This window comes from Myxine glutinosa, chromosome 10 (genome assembly GCF_964187855.1).
Source record: "Myxine glutinosa chromosome 10, kmMyxGlut1.1, whole genome shotgun sequence".
Classification (NCBI taxonomy): domain Eukaryota; kingdom Metazoa; phylum Chordata; class Myxini; order Myxiniformes; family Myxinidae; genus Myxine; species Myxine glutinosa.
In genome coordinates, this window is record NC_136270.1 from 123549315 (window position 1) to 123564823 (window position 15509).

General features: G+C 46.8%; 1 protein-coding gene across 2 annotated transcripts in view; it reads left to right on the forward strand.

Moving 5' to 3' along the window:
- The window catches only part of LOC137433801 (Y+L amino acid transporter 2), a 144526-nt gene that overhangs the window by 8912 nt on the left and 120105 nt on the right, over positions 1 to 15509 (forward strand). Inside the window, exon 1 of one of the 2 annotated variants that reach the window (XM_068126164.2) lies at positions 12855 to 12969. The exons of the other annotated variant lie outside the window; for it this stretch is intronic. Coding sequence (XP_067982265.2) covers positions 12945 to 12969 — 25 coding nt within the window. The 5' untranslated portion in view covers positions 12855 to 12944. Of the gene's footprint in view, positions 1 to 12854; positions 12970 to 15509 lie in introns of those variants that run through there. 2 annotated transcript variants of the gene reach the window in all.

Here is a 15509-nt window from a genome sequence, read left to right on the forward strand (position 1 = left end):
TGCTGTACCACCTTTGCCTTTTCAAATATAATTCGTAGTAACAAAAAAACAACTTAATATTACCCCTGGATGAAGGTATGAAATAGGGGAAGCGGGGGGAGGGGGTGGTGAGGGGAGGACGTGGGCAAAAAATACATTACTTAATTTTTGAATGTCTCCTGACTTCTGTGAAGTCAGTGATAGCATGATAGGGGAGCGGAAAACGTTAAATATTCCGCTATTTTGACGTGGGAATGCCCGTTTGATTTTATGAGCGGGAGGATTTTTACTTTGACTTTGAGTGCCTTGAGTGTGGGGAGGGAGGAAGAGAAGCGAGTGGAGAAAGAGCGATGTGTGTGCGTGCTCGCCCACAACAACAACAACAACAACAACAACAACATGCATTTTAAGGCCATTTTCTCTACTAGAGCGGGGGTTAGCCTTGCGGTCCCCATGACAATCTTCTCCATTTTGCCCTATTTTATGCATCTCTCCTTGTTAACCCCCTTGCCCGCATTTCTTCTTCCACCACTTTTAGCCAAGTCTTTCCTGTCCTCTACTTCCTTCTACATTCATTTCCATCACTCTTCTCAACCAGTCACTTTCATCCTTCCTCAACACATGACCAAACCATCTCAACCTGTTCCTCTTCACAGCATCAATCACAGGCTCTATTCCCATCATCTTTCGCAATTTATCATTTGTCTTCCTCTCTCTCAACGATACTCCGCACATCCATCGAACCATTCGCATTTCCACCCTTTCCAACCTTCGTTGCTGCTCTACGTTCATTACCCATGTCTCGCTCCCATAAATCATAACACTTCTCACACATGCAGCATACACCTTTCCCTTCAGCTTCAACGACACTCCCCTCCTCATCAGCACGCCACTCAGTTCCCGAAACCTCTTCCATGCACATCTCACTGCAGCAACCGTTGCCGAGTCTGATCCACCTTCTCCATTCAGCATGTCTCCGAGGTAGCAAAATGTTTTCACACCTTCCAACTTCACGCCGTCTCCAAGATCCAACTCAACATTTCCTCCATCTGCAGCTCCCTCTGTGCACACCTTACATTTGAATGTAGCTGCCACACTGGTTAATGACCCTCTCAGACCACTACATTTTTAATGAACCCACTCAGCGTACATTGTACATTGAATGGAGTTCACTCCGACACCCTTCCTACACACAGCACAGGGCCACTTCCCAGTTCTTTCCACCTCACCACGTGCTTTACCACTTGCCATCACCTTCGTCTTTCCGATATTCACCTTCAGACCTTTTGTCTCCATACATTCCTTCCACTTGTTCATCTTTTGCTTCAGTCCATCCATACTTTCCGCAATCAACACCAGATCACCTGCATACAACAACTCCCACGGTAAACCCTCCTTTACGTTCTGAGCCAGCACCTCCATCACAGCTACAAATAGTAGTGGACTTAGTACCGACCCCTGATGCACTCCCACCTTCACCTCAAACTCACCACTGTTCCCGTCCTTCGTCCTTACAGCTGTGCGCGCTCTTTTGTACATTGCCATCACTACTCTGATCAACCATTCCCCCACTCCTAACTTCCTCAATGCCCATGTCAATACTTTGCATGGAACCCTATCGAATGCTTTCTCCAGATCAACAAACCCAAGAAACAACTTCTTCCTCCTCTCCATGTACTTCTCCTGCAACTGCCTCACAATGAAAAGCGCGTCTGTCGTTCCTCTTCCTGGCATAAATCCAAACTGCATTTCGTCGATCTTCACTTTCTTCCTTATCCTCCTCTCCAACACCCTTTCCAATACCTTCATTCCATGCTCCAATAACTTTATCGCTCGGTACGAGCCACACTCCAGAGGGTCACCTTTCCCCTTGTATAGAGGGATGAGGGTACTCAGTTCCCAATCCACTGGAATGCAGCCTTCTTTCACCACCAGATTACAGATCTCTGTCATTCTCTTCACACCCCAACTTCCTGCTGCCTTCAACATATCTCCCACAACTCCCATCAGCCCTCCCGCTTTTCTACCCTTCATTGCTTTTATCACTTCCTCAACTTCCTTCTCAGTTATCTTCTCTGCCGGTCCTAAAACTGGGTTACTCTCTATGTTGCCATCCCATTCATTCTCTGTATTTAACAGCATTTCCATATATCTTTTCCATCTTCCTTTAATTCCATCTGGGTCGACAACGATTTGTCCCACTTCATCCTTCAAGCAACTCACCCCAATCACATCACACCTCTCTTTCGCTATCTGCTTTGCAATCCTGAATACTGCTTTCTGACCCTCTTCCGAATCCAAGCGTTCTCCGAACATTTTCCGACATGCCTCCTGCGTCTTTGCTACCTCTTTCTTTGCAGCCTTCCTGGCTGCCTTATAACTTTCATGCTCTGCTGTTTCTGCTCCCGTACCCTTCGCCTTCTGCCACTCCTTGAACTTCTTCCTCTTCTCGTCAATCCTCTTTCCAACTTCATCATTCCACCACCATGTTTCCGAGTGCCTCGGTGGTCCTTTTGTCCATCCACATACCTCACCACCGGCTCCCAACAGACTAGCTTTCATTGACATCCAACCACTTTCAAGCTCAACCACATCATCCCCGACCCTACTCAGCCTCTCTTTTAATGCCTCCCTTACTGTCACCTCTTTCAACCTCCACACCTTCATTCTCGGTTGGTACTTCACCCGCCGAGCTCTCCTCGCACCTTTCACCCTTATGTCGCAGACAACCAAGTGGTGCTGTGAAACAGCCTCCTCCCCCCGGGATCACCTTTGTGTCCCGGAGGTGCCCCCTATCTCGCCTACGCACCATCAGGTAGTCAACGGTTGTCGTCGACCCACCTGACGTGTATGTAACAAGCTTATTATCCTCTTTCTGGAACTGAGTATTACAAATCAACAAATCAGCTCCATCAGCAAACTCCAAAATCCTTTCACCTTCTCCATTTCTCACACCATATACCCGTAACCCCCATGAACTCCGTCAAAACCATCCATACTCCTTCCCACATGTCCATTTAGGTCTCCTCCTACCACAACAACTTCCTCATCTTTCACGTTTTCCATCAGCTTCTCTATCGCACACCAGAACTTGTCCTTCTCATCATCGCTTCGACCAACCTGCGGAGCATATCCCGAGATGACGTTCACCAAGAGCTTTCCAATCATCATTTTCACCATCATCAACCTATCACTCACTCTAGTCATACTCACCACACTGTCTACAAACTCCTCAGAAAACAGGACACCAACACCATTCACGCCCTCCAGGCACCCTTGACACATAAACTTGTATTTCTCTCCCTGCCTACCCTTCACCATTCTCACACCACTTCCCTTCCATCTCGTCTCCTGCACACAACATATGTCCACTCTTCTTCTGACCAATACTTCCACCACTTCTCCTGATCTTCCTGTCATTGTCCCTACATTCCATGTCCCAAACCTCAGAAACCGATCTCCACTTCGGGCTGTACCCTGCCCATATGTAGTTGTAATTGTCATGGTTCTCTTTTTGAGGCAATGTTTTTATGGCCAGATGGCCTTCCTGACGCCAACCCTCTTAGTCGTCTCTTACGACACGCAGGGATACGGTGTACCTATTCTAATCCAGGGTACACACTGGGAAACGTTTAAAACATGGAAATTCTGAGGGGGGGGGGGGGGTGGGCGTGTCAGCATCACGGCTGCGGTTTAAACATATTTAAATAATAGTTAAACAAAACTATGAAAAACAATCTGGGAAAAGTCTCTAAGTGAGAACGTGGATTTGAGAAAGCAGGAGCAGAGGTGGAAAGCTCGCCCGCAGGATTATGATAACAGCCTCGGGTAGTAGGTCCAGCAGGTCAGCCAGGGCAGCGCTGCTGATTTATGACCTGAGTGTCCCAAATTGTTCAAGGTGGTACTTGCTCTGCCAGGCTGGCAGTTGTTCAGAGGTGAGGTTCGGCTCGGTAGTTTGAATATGGGATTAATGGGGGGAAGGAGGGAGAGATGAGTTGAGGTGATGGAGATGATGCAGAGAAGGAGGTTAAAAGTGTGATGTGTGCAGGAGACCAGACAGAAATGGGACAGATTGAGGAGGTTGATCGGGGGATACAAGCTGTTGCACATGGGTAGGGATGGAAGGAGTAGTGGCGTGGGAATAACAGTATCAGAAGAGATCAGCAATCAGATCGTCAGATTGGAAAGGTTGGACGGACGGATAGTTATGGCATGGGTGGAGATACAGAGGCAAATGGTGTGTGTTATGTCGGTTTCTAGGCCACAAACGGGAAGGTGTAGGATGGAGAAGCAGGAATTCAGTGATGCACTAGAGAGGATGACAGGAATGATTGAGATGGAGGTGATGCTATTTTTTGAGGGGGACATTAACGCCCATGAAAGAGGTTTGGGGGAGGATTGGAAGAAGCATGGAGGAGCATTTAAGGGAATTGCAGAAGTTTTTGTGGAAGGATGTCAGGAATAGGTGCATCGTCGAGAGATAGAAACCAGGTATGGTGGGCAGAAGAAGTAGCGAAGGCAATTGGTGAAAAGAGGGAGATTTGGAAGAGGATAGAGAGAGGCAGCCGGATGCGGGATTGCTGCACCTGTATGGGCAGAAGAAAAAAAGTAGCAGGGAGAGCTGTGGGTAATGTGAGGAATGATATGGAAGAGGAGCTGTTCAACCTGTCCCCCCCCAAAGCCCTCTCCCTCCCACAGATCTCTCGATGTCTCCATGTCTCTCGGTCCCTGCTCTCAAATGTTGTGTTTGTGTCCTTCCCCCTCTCTCCCCATCTTGTCTACCGCTCCCGATGTTATTTGTTTTATGTGTCTGTTTGTCTTTCTGTGTGATAAATGTTCGCTCTTTCACGAGCCTCGATCTTGTATACAAAAAAAAAAAAAAAAAAAAAAAAAAAATGTTGGGGGAGGATGGTGGGAGGAAGATGATCTATAAATTGGCTTTTGACAGGAATGAAGATAGCAAGGATATGAAGGGAGGGGTGATAAATAAGGAAGGCTAGTGACAGAGAGGGGCACAGTTTTGAAGTTGTGGGAAGGATATTTCAAACAGCTGTTGAACCGGGAAAGAAGCAAAAGTGAGCTGGAGTTACCGAGTTTTGTGGAGGGAAAAGTTGAGTTGGTGGAGGTCATGGAAGAAGAAATGCGGACGGCATTGAAGAGGATCAAAATGGGAAGGGTGCCAGGCATCGATGAGGTATGCACAGAGATGATAATTGCAACGGTAGAAGTCGGAGTCAGGTGGACAAAGAGGTTGTTGAATGTATGTATGAGAAATAGGTCAATTCCGGAGGAGTGGAGGACAAGGTTAATTGTGCCGATATGGAAGGAGAAGGGGTATGTTCAAGATCCGAGGTAGTACGGGGGAATTACACTCCTTAGTCATGTCATGAAGGTGCTGGAGAGGGTTCTGGATGGGAGGATAAGGAGGAGTGTGGAGAAGGAGATCGGAGAAGAGCAGCGGGGGGTTAGAAAGGGTAGGGAATGGCAGATGGGATGTTCACTCTGAGAAAGCTTGTGGAGAAGAGGTTAGAGGTGCAAGGTGAAATGGCATTGGGATTTGTGGATTTGGAGAAGGTCGAGGACACTGTCCTGAGAGAGATTGTGATGGCGACACCGAGATGGATGGGAGTGCCAGAGGCAGACGTTACGTTGGTGAAAAGATGTACAAGGGAATGAAGGGAAGAGTTTTAGTTGGTCCTGGGATGTCGGAGGAATTCAATGTGACGCTCTCTCAGTCCACTTCTGTTTATCATGGTGATGGAGCTGGTAAGCTGGACAGATGTGATGTAGGTTGGGAAGCTGAGAAAATAAATGAATATCAGGTTAGAGGGGAAGGAGATCAGACAAGGAAATAGGTTTGAATATCTGAAGTGGAACAGTGACCTGGGATGATAAGTCAGAGGCAGAGGTGCGGATGAGGATTCAGGTAGGTGTGAATGCATGGAGGAGGGTGGAGGGTGTAATAGCAAACAGAAAGATTTCAAGGAGATTGAAAGGAAAGTTTCTGATGTCGTGCGTAACGTCGGCCTACCTTCACAGTCTGGAGTCGGTGGCACTGACTGAGTGACATCAACAGAGGCTGCATGTTTGTGAGAACAACTGGGTCAGGAGGATTGCGGGATTGAAGAGGGTGGATAGAAGGAGAATGGATGAACTGAGGGAGGACATTGGTGTGCAGATGAGTTTGATGGGGAAATTGGTGAAATACCGGTTGAGATGGACTGGACACTTGGTGCAGATGGAGGAAGAGAGAATAGAAAAGAGAGGGGATAGGTCGAGAGAACAAGGTAGGAGGAAAAGATGTGGACTGCAGTTGAGATGGGAGGATTGTGTAAAGAGGGGTTTCAGTCAGGTGGGAGTGGTTGGAGAGTGGAGAGTGTTGGCTGAGGACAGAGGGGAGTGGAGGAGTATCGTGGTCATGGGAGGGCAGGAGCTTGGTACCATTGGACCTCATTTCATATAAAGGGAACATAAGGAGAACTACAAAAGGAGGGTGAGAGTAAAGATGGGACAGTTTTGGAAGAGGGTGAGATGATTGAGGACTTTCCATGGGACATGGAGGGGGGGGGGGGGGTGAAGGCTTGAGTGTAGGGAGGGGATTGATTCCTTTTGGTTGGGAGGGGAAGGGTGGGTCCTCAGGGTTGGGGAGAGGGGGAGCAAAGATGGAACAGAGTTTGGAGGGGGAGGGGGAGGTTTTTTGTTGTTGTCAGGATTGTGTGTGTGTGTGTGTGTGTGTGTGTGTGTGTGTGTGTGTGTGTGTGTGTGTGTGTGTGTGTGTGTGTGTGTGTGTGTGTGTGTGTGTGTGTGTGTGTGTGTGTGTGTGTGTGTGTTAATACTAAGTAAGACAAGATGAGTAATCTATCGACGCGGATCTATGACCAAAGTTGTGGCCCTTCCACCTGGCGGTTAGATTCCTGTGACCATAATTCTGGTGTCAGGAGTGGGATTCTAACCTTTGTTCCTTGCTTCTCCCGTTTGTGGAACCACCTTCAGGAGGCCTTCACGAGGGCATTCTGTCTCGCTATTCCCTCCAAGGATTCAAGGAGATGCACCATCTAATGTCATCCCCCATCCCTAATCATATTCATTATTACCCCCATTAACCCTTCCTAGTGAAACCCCAACTACTTGCAGGTAGGTAGCAGTGTTTCATTTCCTTCTCTATCCCCCCTTTATTTTTTCTCTGTTCGTTCGTTCATTCTCTTTACCTCCGCCACCAAAGGTGGATGGGAGGTTATGTTTTCACCCCTGTCTGTTTGTCTGTCTGTTTGTTTGTTTGTGAACAAAATATCCCAAAACGTTTTGGAGGGATTCGGACGAAATTTGGCAGAGAGGTAGTGTATGTGACAAGGAAGAAATGATTAGATTTTGGTGAAGATCCGGATTCGGATCCGGCTGGTTGAATTTTTAAGTGTTTCTTCACTATTCGGAGATAGGGCCAAAAACGATACAAAGCAGGATATCTGAAAAAGTTATGGATGGATTTGGACGAAACTTGGTGGACCGTTTGGGTGTCTGACAAGGATGAATCGATTCAATTTTAGTGTAGATCTGAACATGGATTCGGATATGAGAATTATTTAATTTTTCAGTGATTCTTCACCATCGGGAGATTGGACCAAAACCAACATATAGCAGGATATCTCAAAATGTTACGGACGGATTTGGACGAAACCTAGTGGACAGGTCGGGTGTCTGTCAAGGACAAATAGATTCGATTTTGGTGACAATCCGGATCCGGCTAGTAGAATTTTATGAAGTGATTCTTCGCCATTGGGAGATAGGGCCAAAAACGATACAAAGCAGGATATCTGAAAAAGTTGTGGACGGATGATTTTGATTAAATGTGATTCTGTGTTATGATTTTCTGGTCTACTCGAGGATACAAAACGTAAACTGTTGCCCAGGTGGAGGTATGCTCTCCACTGAGTGGCGTTCTAGTGATTTTTGTGTCCAAGAGTTGATATCCTACCATCAGATAATGCCCTCCATTACCTTGCGCCTCGATCTTCGAAAGAGAAAACGGTTTGTCATTTGCAAACAGAGTGCTGCTTTCTATCGTCGGCATCGTCACACGAGTCCTGTTTCACCTGTGAAAACGCTTGTTTACTCCAACCACTCGCAATCCGAGCTGGAACACTCTGACACTCGGGGTGTGCTTGCTTCAGTCCTGGTAATGGACACCTGATTGCATCCTGGGCGTGTTCAAGGCTCATGAAGTTTTGAGGTCTTTCTTCTGAAAAACAAACAAAACAAGCAAGTATCAACATGCAAACTGGTATTGGAATAAATAAAGAATCTGCAAAGCTTAACTTGCGATTGCTCACAAACCCATAAACATCAACCTGTGGCACGATTTCTGCTCCTTCAAGTTCTTCCTTTTTATTTTCAATTAAACTTCTTTCTGGCAAATCCTCTAGATCTCTGTGAGAAGTTTCTGGAATGCCATAATCGAGGCATGTTTAAGATCGTCACTAAACGTTTGAGTGTTTCGATTGGGAACAGGACAGCCCAATTGATGCACAGGATTCTTCTTCTTCTTAATTTCGTTCATATGCAGCACGTGACTGTGGGCAGCAACATTTCCTGGTGCGGCGGTTGTGCCACTTATGTGGTGCCCCCTGTAGGTTTGGAGCTGGAGTTTTGTAATTGGTTGAGGATACCGGCGATAACCTTCCTCTCGTAGTCAACAAGTGACTCCAAATGGAATTCTCTCATCTCCTCTTCCTGTCCAGACTGGAGTTCCCCAAGGCAGTGTTCAGGGCCCTGTGCTTTTTCTAATCTTCATCCATGATCTCTCCGACTCTGGTAAAACCTCTTTATCTTTTTTGCTGAAGACTCCATTCTCTGCCGCTCCATCTCTCACCCCTCAGATCGGCAGGCAGCAGCCTCCTCACCTCCAAAGCCAGTCGCCGACTGGGCATCCTCTGCCGTGCGAAGTCCTTCCTCGGCACACCTGAGCTCCTCACCACATACAAGGCTTTCATCCGCAGCTCAATGGAATACTGCTCTCCCCTCTGGGCCGGTGCTCCTGCCTCACACCTAGCTCAGCTTCGCGCTGTAGAAACCAAAGCTTTCAGAATCATTGGAATCTCCTGCGATGAAGCTAACTCCGAGGGCCTTTCACTCACTCACCGCAGGCAGGTTGGTGGTCTTTCTGTCTTTTACCGACTCCTCTCCGGCCTTGCTCCTCCAGCTCTCTCTGGGCTCTGTCCCCCAAATATTCCTACAGGTCGCACAAGATCTGCCTGCAACCCTCTTATGGTTAAACTGCCGAAATCAAAACTCTCTGCTCACCTTCACTCCTTCATTCCTCTTTTCTCCCGCCTCCGGAACAAACTCCCTCACTCTCTTCAATCCCACTCATCCCTCCAGGTGTTCAAAACAGCTGTTCACCACCATCTCTTATCTTCCCCCATCCAAAACCTTGATCTTTTCTACCCCCGTTAATCCACCCACAAATCTACATCCTTCAAATTCCCTGTTCTCTTTCTTGAAAGTCCTTGTAGTATCCATCTTGTTTGTCCCGTGTACCCCCACCCCAGCGCTCTCCCTTCGACTGATCTCCCAATATCCCTCTTCACTACTGTTTTTGTACTTCTCTCTCTCTCTCTCTCTCTCTCTCTCCCCTCTTGTCTCCCACTCCATTTATTATATATTGTATGTGTTAGCTCTCATAAGAGCCGATACTGAGTATACAAAAAAATTCGGTGGCCCGAGGTCCTTAATAATACCCACTGACCAGTAAAGGTCTCAAGTGGATGGTGTTGTTGGCCAGTGACAAATATCGGTGTGAAAATACCTGTCAAACCACCTGTTTGTGTTGTCGTCAATCACATTGGTTGCAAACCGATACCTTGATTCGGTTCTGATCGCCTGGCACTGCTGACCTGCCATTTCTAGAATCTGTGATTCAAATAATCTTTGAAACATAATTTTCAGCATTTGAAGAAAAGAGTGGCAATTTCAAAGTTGGACTCCAACGGGCAAGTGCTGACTGGGCGTCCTCCGTCGTATAAATCCTTCCTGCGCACCTGTTGAACTCCTATGCATGAACAAAGCTTTCATCCGCAGTTTAATGGCGTACTGCTCTCCCCTCTTGGCTGGCTCCCCTGCCTCAAATCTTGCTCAATTTGACGCCATGGAAACCAAGGCCTTCAAGATTATTGGAATCTCCAGTGATGTAGCTCCGTCTATGCGTCTATCACTACGCCATCATAGACAGGTCGGTGGTCTCTCTGTGTTCTACCGCCTCCTTTCTGGTCTTGCACCCTCTGCTCTTTCCGTGCCTTGTCCCCTCACCCCCAGGTTTCTGTAGGGCTCACACAGTCTACCATCAACCACCATCTGGTGAAACTACCTCAATCCAGATCACTCCTCTCATTTGTTCCTCTTTAATTCTGCCTGTGGAACAACTTCCACATGCTCTTCAATCTCATTCTTCCCGCAAGGTCTTCAAGTCAGCTGTTCACCACCATCTCAGGTGCGACATCTGGTGGAAATTGAGCACAGCTCATCACCCATCCAACACCATCCCTACCGTGAAGAATGGTGGTGGCAGCATCAAGCTATGGGGATGCTTTTCAGCAGCAGGCACTGGGAGACTTGTAAAGACAGAAGGAACAATGAATGGAGCCAAATACAGGAAAATCCTTGAGGATAACTTGCCTCAGAGAGCAAAAGACCTTAGACTGCGGCGAAGATTTACGTTCCAACAAGACAATGACCCCAAACATACAGCCAAAGCAACACTGGAATGGCTTCAGACAAGAACGTGAGAGTCCTTGAGTGGCCCAGTCAGAACGTGAAAGTCCTTGAGTGGCCCAGCCAGAACGTGAAAGTCCTTGAGTGGCCCAGCCAGAACGTGAAAGTCCTTGAGTGGCCCAGCCAGAACGTGAAAGTCCTTGAGTGGCCCAGCCAGAACGTGAAAGTCCTTGAGTGGCCCAGCCAGAATGTGAAAGTCCTTGAGTGGCCCAGCCAGAACGTGAAAGTCCTTGAGTGGCCCAGCCAGAACGTGAAAGTCCTTGAGTGGCCCAGCCAGAACGTGGAAGTCCTTGAGTGGCCCAGCCAGAACGTGAAAGTCCTTGAGTGGCCCAACCAGAACGTGAAAGTCCTTGAGTGGCCCAGCCAGAACGTGAAAGTCCTTGAGTGGCCCAGCCAGAACGTGGAAGTCCTTGAGTGGCCCAGCCAGAACGTGAAAGTCCTTGAGTGGCCCAACCAGAACGTGAAAGTCCTTGAGTGGCCCAGCCAGAACGTAAAAGTCCTTGAGTGGCCTAGCCAGAGCCCAGACTTGAATCCCATTGAGAATCTGTGGAAAGGCTTGAAGATTGCTCTTCACCGACACTCCCCATCCAACTTGACAGAGCTTGAGCAAATCTGCAAGGAAGAATGGGAGAAACTCCCCATATCCAGATGTGAAAAGCTGGTACAGACATACCCAAGAAGACTCAAAGCTGTAATCGCTGCCAAAGGCGCTTCTACAAAGTAGTAAACCCAATTTTTCAAATAAAAAACATTTTTCATTTTTTGTTTTATATAATTTGGGCTGGTGTTGATGTAGCGCTGGAATGATGGGCCAAAGTGTCTCCTCCTGCGTCTAAATTACGTGTGTGTGTGTGTGTGTGCGTGTGTGTATTTATGTGTGTGTGTGTGTGTGTGTGTGTGTGTGTGTGTGTGTGTGTGTGTGTGTGTGTGTGTGTGTGTGTGTGTGTGTGTGTGTGTGTTGTGTTGTGTATGTATGTGCTATGTATGTGTTGTGTTGTGTTGTGTGTGTGTGTGTGTGTGTGTGTGTGTGTGTATAAACATGTATTGCATCACAAACTAGAACACTCGGTAGAGAGTATACCTCCACCAGATTGAACAGGTTCCGTTTTGTATCCACCGACAGGTCTGATCTGGATTCGGACCTGAACCAAAATCGAATTACTTGTTCTTGTCACCAAACCAACTCAACCACCAAGATTTGTTATAATCCATCCACAAGTTTCTCACAAATCATGTTATATGTCGTTTTTGGCCACGTCTATAATGAAGAATGACTTTAAAAATCATCGTATCCGGATCTTCAGCAAAATCGAATCAATTCGTCCTTGTCTCACACCAAACCTGTCCATCAAGTTTCGTCCGAATCCGCCCACAACGTTTTGAGATATCCTGCTCACAGATAAACACAGGTGAAAAAAGAACCTGGGCGCACCTTCAGTGGCGGAGGTAATGAGTGTGTCTGTGTTTTTATTTTTTGATATAAAGGCAAGGCTCATGGAGGAGCGAGATCACTGAGCAGATCACGATGGACCAGAAGAAAAGGAACAGCAGAGACGGGGGTTGATGGACAAAGTAGAAGGAGGCTTGGACAAATAAGGGATGTGGGGAGGAAAGAGGGGTAGGGGAGGATGTATGGGGTGCACAAGATGGATACAGAAGGAAACTCGGGGGGTGAATGTAAATTTGGGAGTAGGTGGTCTTGGGGGCTCACATATCAGGGTCGGGGGCATAACATGTCTCGGGTTAACGAGGGGACAAAAGATCATGATTAGGGATTTGGAGAATGGGACGATCTGAGATGGTGGTGAACAGCTGTTTTAAAGACCTGGAGGGATGAGAAGGATTGAAGAGACTGAGGGAGTTTGTTCCAGAGGCGGGAGAAAAGAGGAATGAATGAGCGCAGGTGAGCAGTGATCCTGGATTTTTGAAATCGGGGTTATTGTTGTGGCTTTTAAGATTTTGGGTTTTTGACCGAATTTAAAAAAAAAAGTCTGTTGTTAATTAGGTTGTCGACCCCTGGACTCTGATATAGGGGGAGGTTTAAAAGAAATAATAAGGTTCCCGCAAAATGGAATCGATCCTTTCGCAACCTCGCCCCGCCCCCTTAATAAGCTCCGCCCACGTCTCCCATCTCCCTCCTTTTCCTTGCACTTCCTCGTTCTCTCAACATTACCGGCTCAAGGACGACGCAGAAGCGGACGATGTCCGTCGTGTCGGAGACCAAAGGTACTTGTCCTTGTGTCACTTTGCTCGTACATCCATACTTTGTCCGATTCCCACCATCCATTCAATGTTAATCTCATGCTCATAGGACCAGGTCCCCGCGCTCTGCGTCATCGCGTCATCAGCATCACGATGACGGAACAAATTTACCGATCGTGTCTCTCCTGGTCCAGCGTGATCATGACGTATGGACCGGATCGGCTTACAGAGACGATTTCATAGAAAGCGTGTCCACAAGATCTTACACGATGGTGCTTCTTCTTCTTCCCGTTAAGGCGTACAAAGCAAGAGCGCGTGACTTTCCCCGTCGCCTCGCTATTATTTAATTCAATATTCACATGTACGTACTTTCTCTCCCCCGGGGCCTCGCTATTATTTAATTCAATATTCACATGTACGTACTTTATCTCCCCCGGGGCCTCACTATTATTTAATTTAATATTCACATGTACGTACTTTATCTCCCCCGGGGCCTCGCTATTATTTAATTCAATATTCACATGTACATACTTTCTCTCCCCCGGGGCCTCACTATTATTTAATTTAATATTCACATGTACGTACTTTCTCTCCCCCGGGGCCTCGCTATTATTTAATTCAATATTCACATGTACATACTTTCTCTCCCCCGGGGCCTCACTATTATTTAATTTAATATTCACATGTACGTACTTTATCTCCCCCGGGGCCTCGCTATTATTTAATTCAATATTCACATGTACGTACTTTCTCTCCCCCGGGGCCTCACTATTATTTAATTTAATATTCACATGTACGTACTTTATCTCCCCCGGGGCCTCGCTATTATTTAATTTAATATTCACATGTACGTGTACTTTATCTCCCCCGGGGCCTCGCTATTATTTAATTTAATATTCACATGTACGTGTACTTTATCTCCCCTGGGGCCTCGCTATTATTTAATTTAATATTCACATGTACGTGTACTTTATCTCCCCTGGGGCCTCACTATTATTTAATTTAATATTCACATGTACGTACTTTATCTCCCCCGGGGCCTCGCTATTATTTAATTTAATATTCACATGTACGTGTACTTTATCTCCCCCGGGGCCTCGCTATTATTTAATTTAATATTCACATGTACGTGTACTTTATCTCCCCTGGGGCCTCGCTATTATTTAATTTAATATTCACATGTACGTACTTTCTCTCCCCCGGGGCCTTGCTGTCATTTAATTTAATATTCACGTGTCAGGGTCATGAGGGCTGTGGGGTCCACCAAAGAGGATGCGCTCCACGCGCCTTACCACGTGTCGTTTCAGAGGGATAGGCATCTTTGACCATTTTGGTGTCTTTTGGGTATTTTGGGTCTTCATGGTGTTTGGGTCTTCAGGGCCATTTGGGTCTTCAGGATCTTTTGTATCCTTTAGGCCTTTAAGGGTATTTGGCGTCTTTTGGGTGTTTTGGGTCTCCGGGGTCTTCTGGGCCTTCGGTGCCTTCGGGGGAATTTGGGTCTTAAGGGTCTTTTGTTTCCTCTGAGTCTTTAAGAGTCTTTGGGGTATTTTGGTTATTTGGGGTATTTAAGTGTATTTTAGGTCTAAATGGTCTTTGGGGGTCTTCAGGGTGTCTTGGGTCTTCAGGGTGTTTTGGGTCTTCTGGGTCTTCAGGGTATTTTTGGGTCTTCGGGGTCTTTTGGGGTCTTTGGGGTCTTTTGTGTCTTTAACAGTCTACAGGGTATTTTGGGTCTTCAGTTATTTTGGGTGTTTGGGGTCTATTGGGTCTTCTGGGTCCTTGAGGTCTTTTGGGTATAAGGGTATTTTGGGTCTTACAAAAATTTTGGGTCTTTGGGGTCCATTTGGGTCATCAGGGTCTTTTCAGTCTTTTGGGTCTTTGGTGTATTTTGGGTCTTTGGTGTATTTTGGGTCTTTGGGGTATTTTGGGTATTTTGGGTGTTTGGGGTTTATTGGGTCTTTTTGGTATTTTGGGTCTTTGGGGTATTTTGGATCTTCAGAATACTTGGGGTCTTCTGGGTCCTTGGGGTCTTCTAGGTCTTCATGGTCTTTTGTGTCTTTAACAGTCAATATGGTATTTTGGGACTTTGGGGTATATGGGGTCTTCTTGTTCCTTCAGGTCTTTTTGATCTTAGGTCTTTTGGGTCTTTGGGGTCTTTTTGGGTGTTTGGGGTCCATAGGATCTTTTCGGTCTTTTGGGTCTTCGGGGTATTTTGGATCTTCAGAGTACTTGGGGTTCTTCTGAGTCCTTGGGGTCTTTTGTGTCCTTTTTGTCATTCGGGTCCTGGGGGTTGTTTGGGTCTTTTGGATCCTCGTGGTATTTTGGGTCTTCATCTTATTTTGAGTATTTGGGGTCCATTGGGTCTTCAGGGTCTTTTCAGTCTTTTGGGTCTTTGGGGTCCTTTGGGTCTTTGAGGTCTTCTAGATCTTCATTATCTTTTGTGTCTTTAACGGTCTACAGGGTATTTTGGGTCTTTGGGTATTTTGAGTGTTTGGGTTCCATTGGGTCTTTTGGGACTTCTGGGTCCTTGGGGTCTTTTGGGTCCTCAGAGTCTTTTAGGTCTTTTA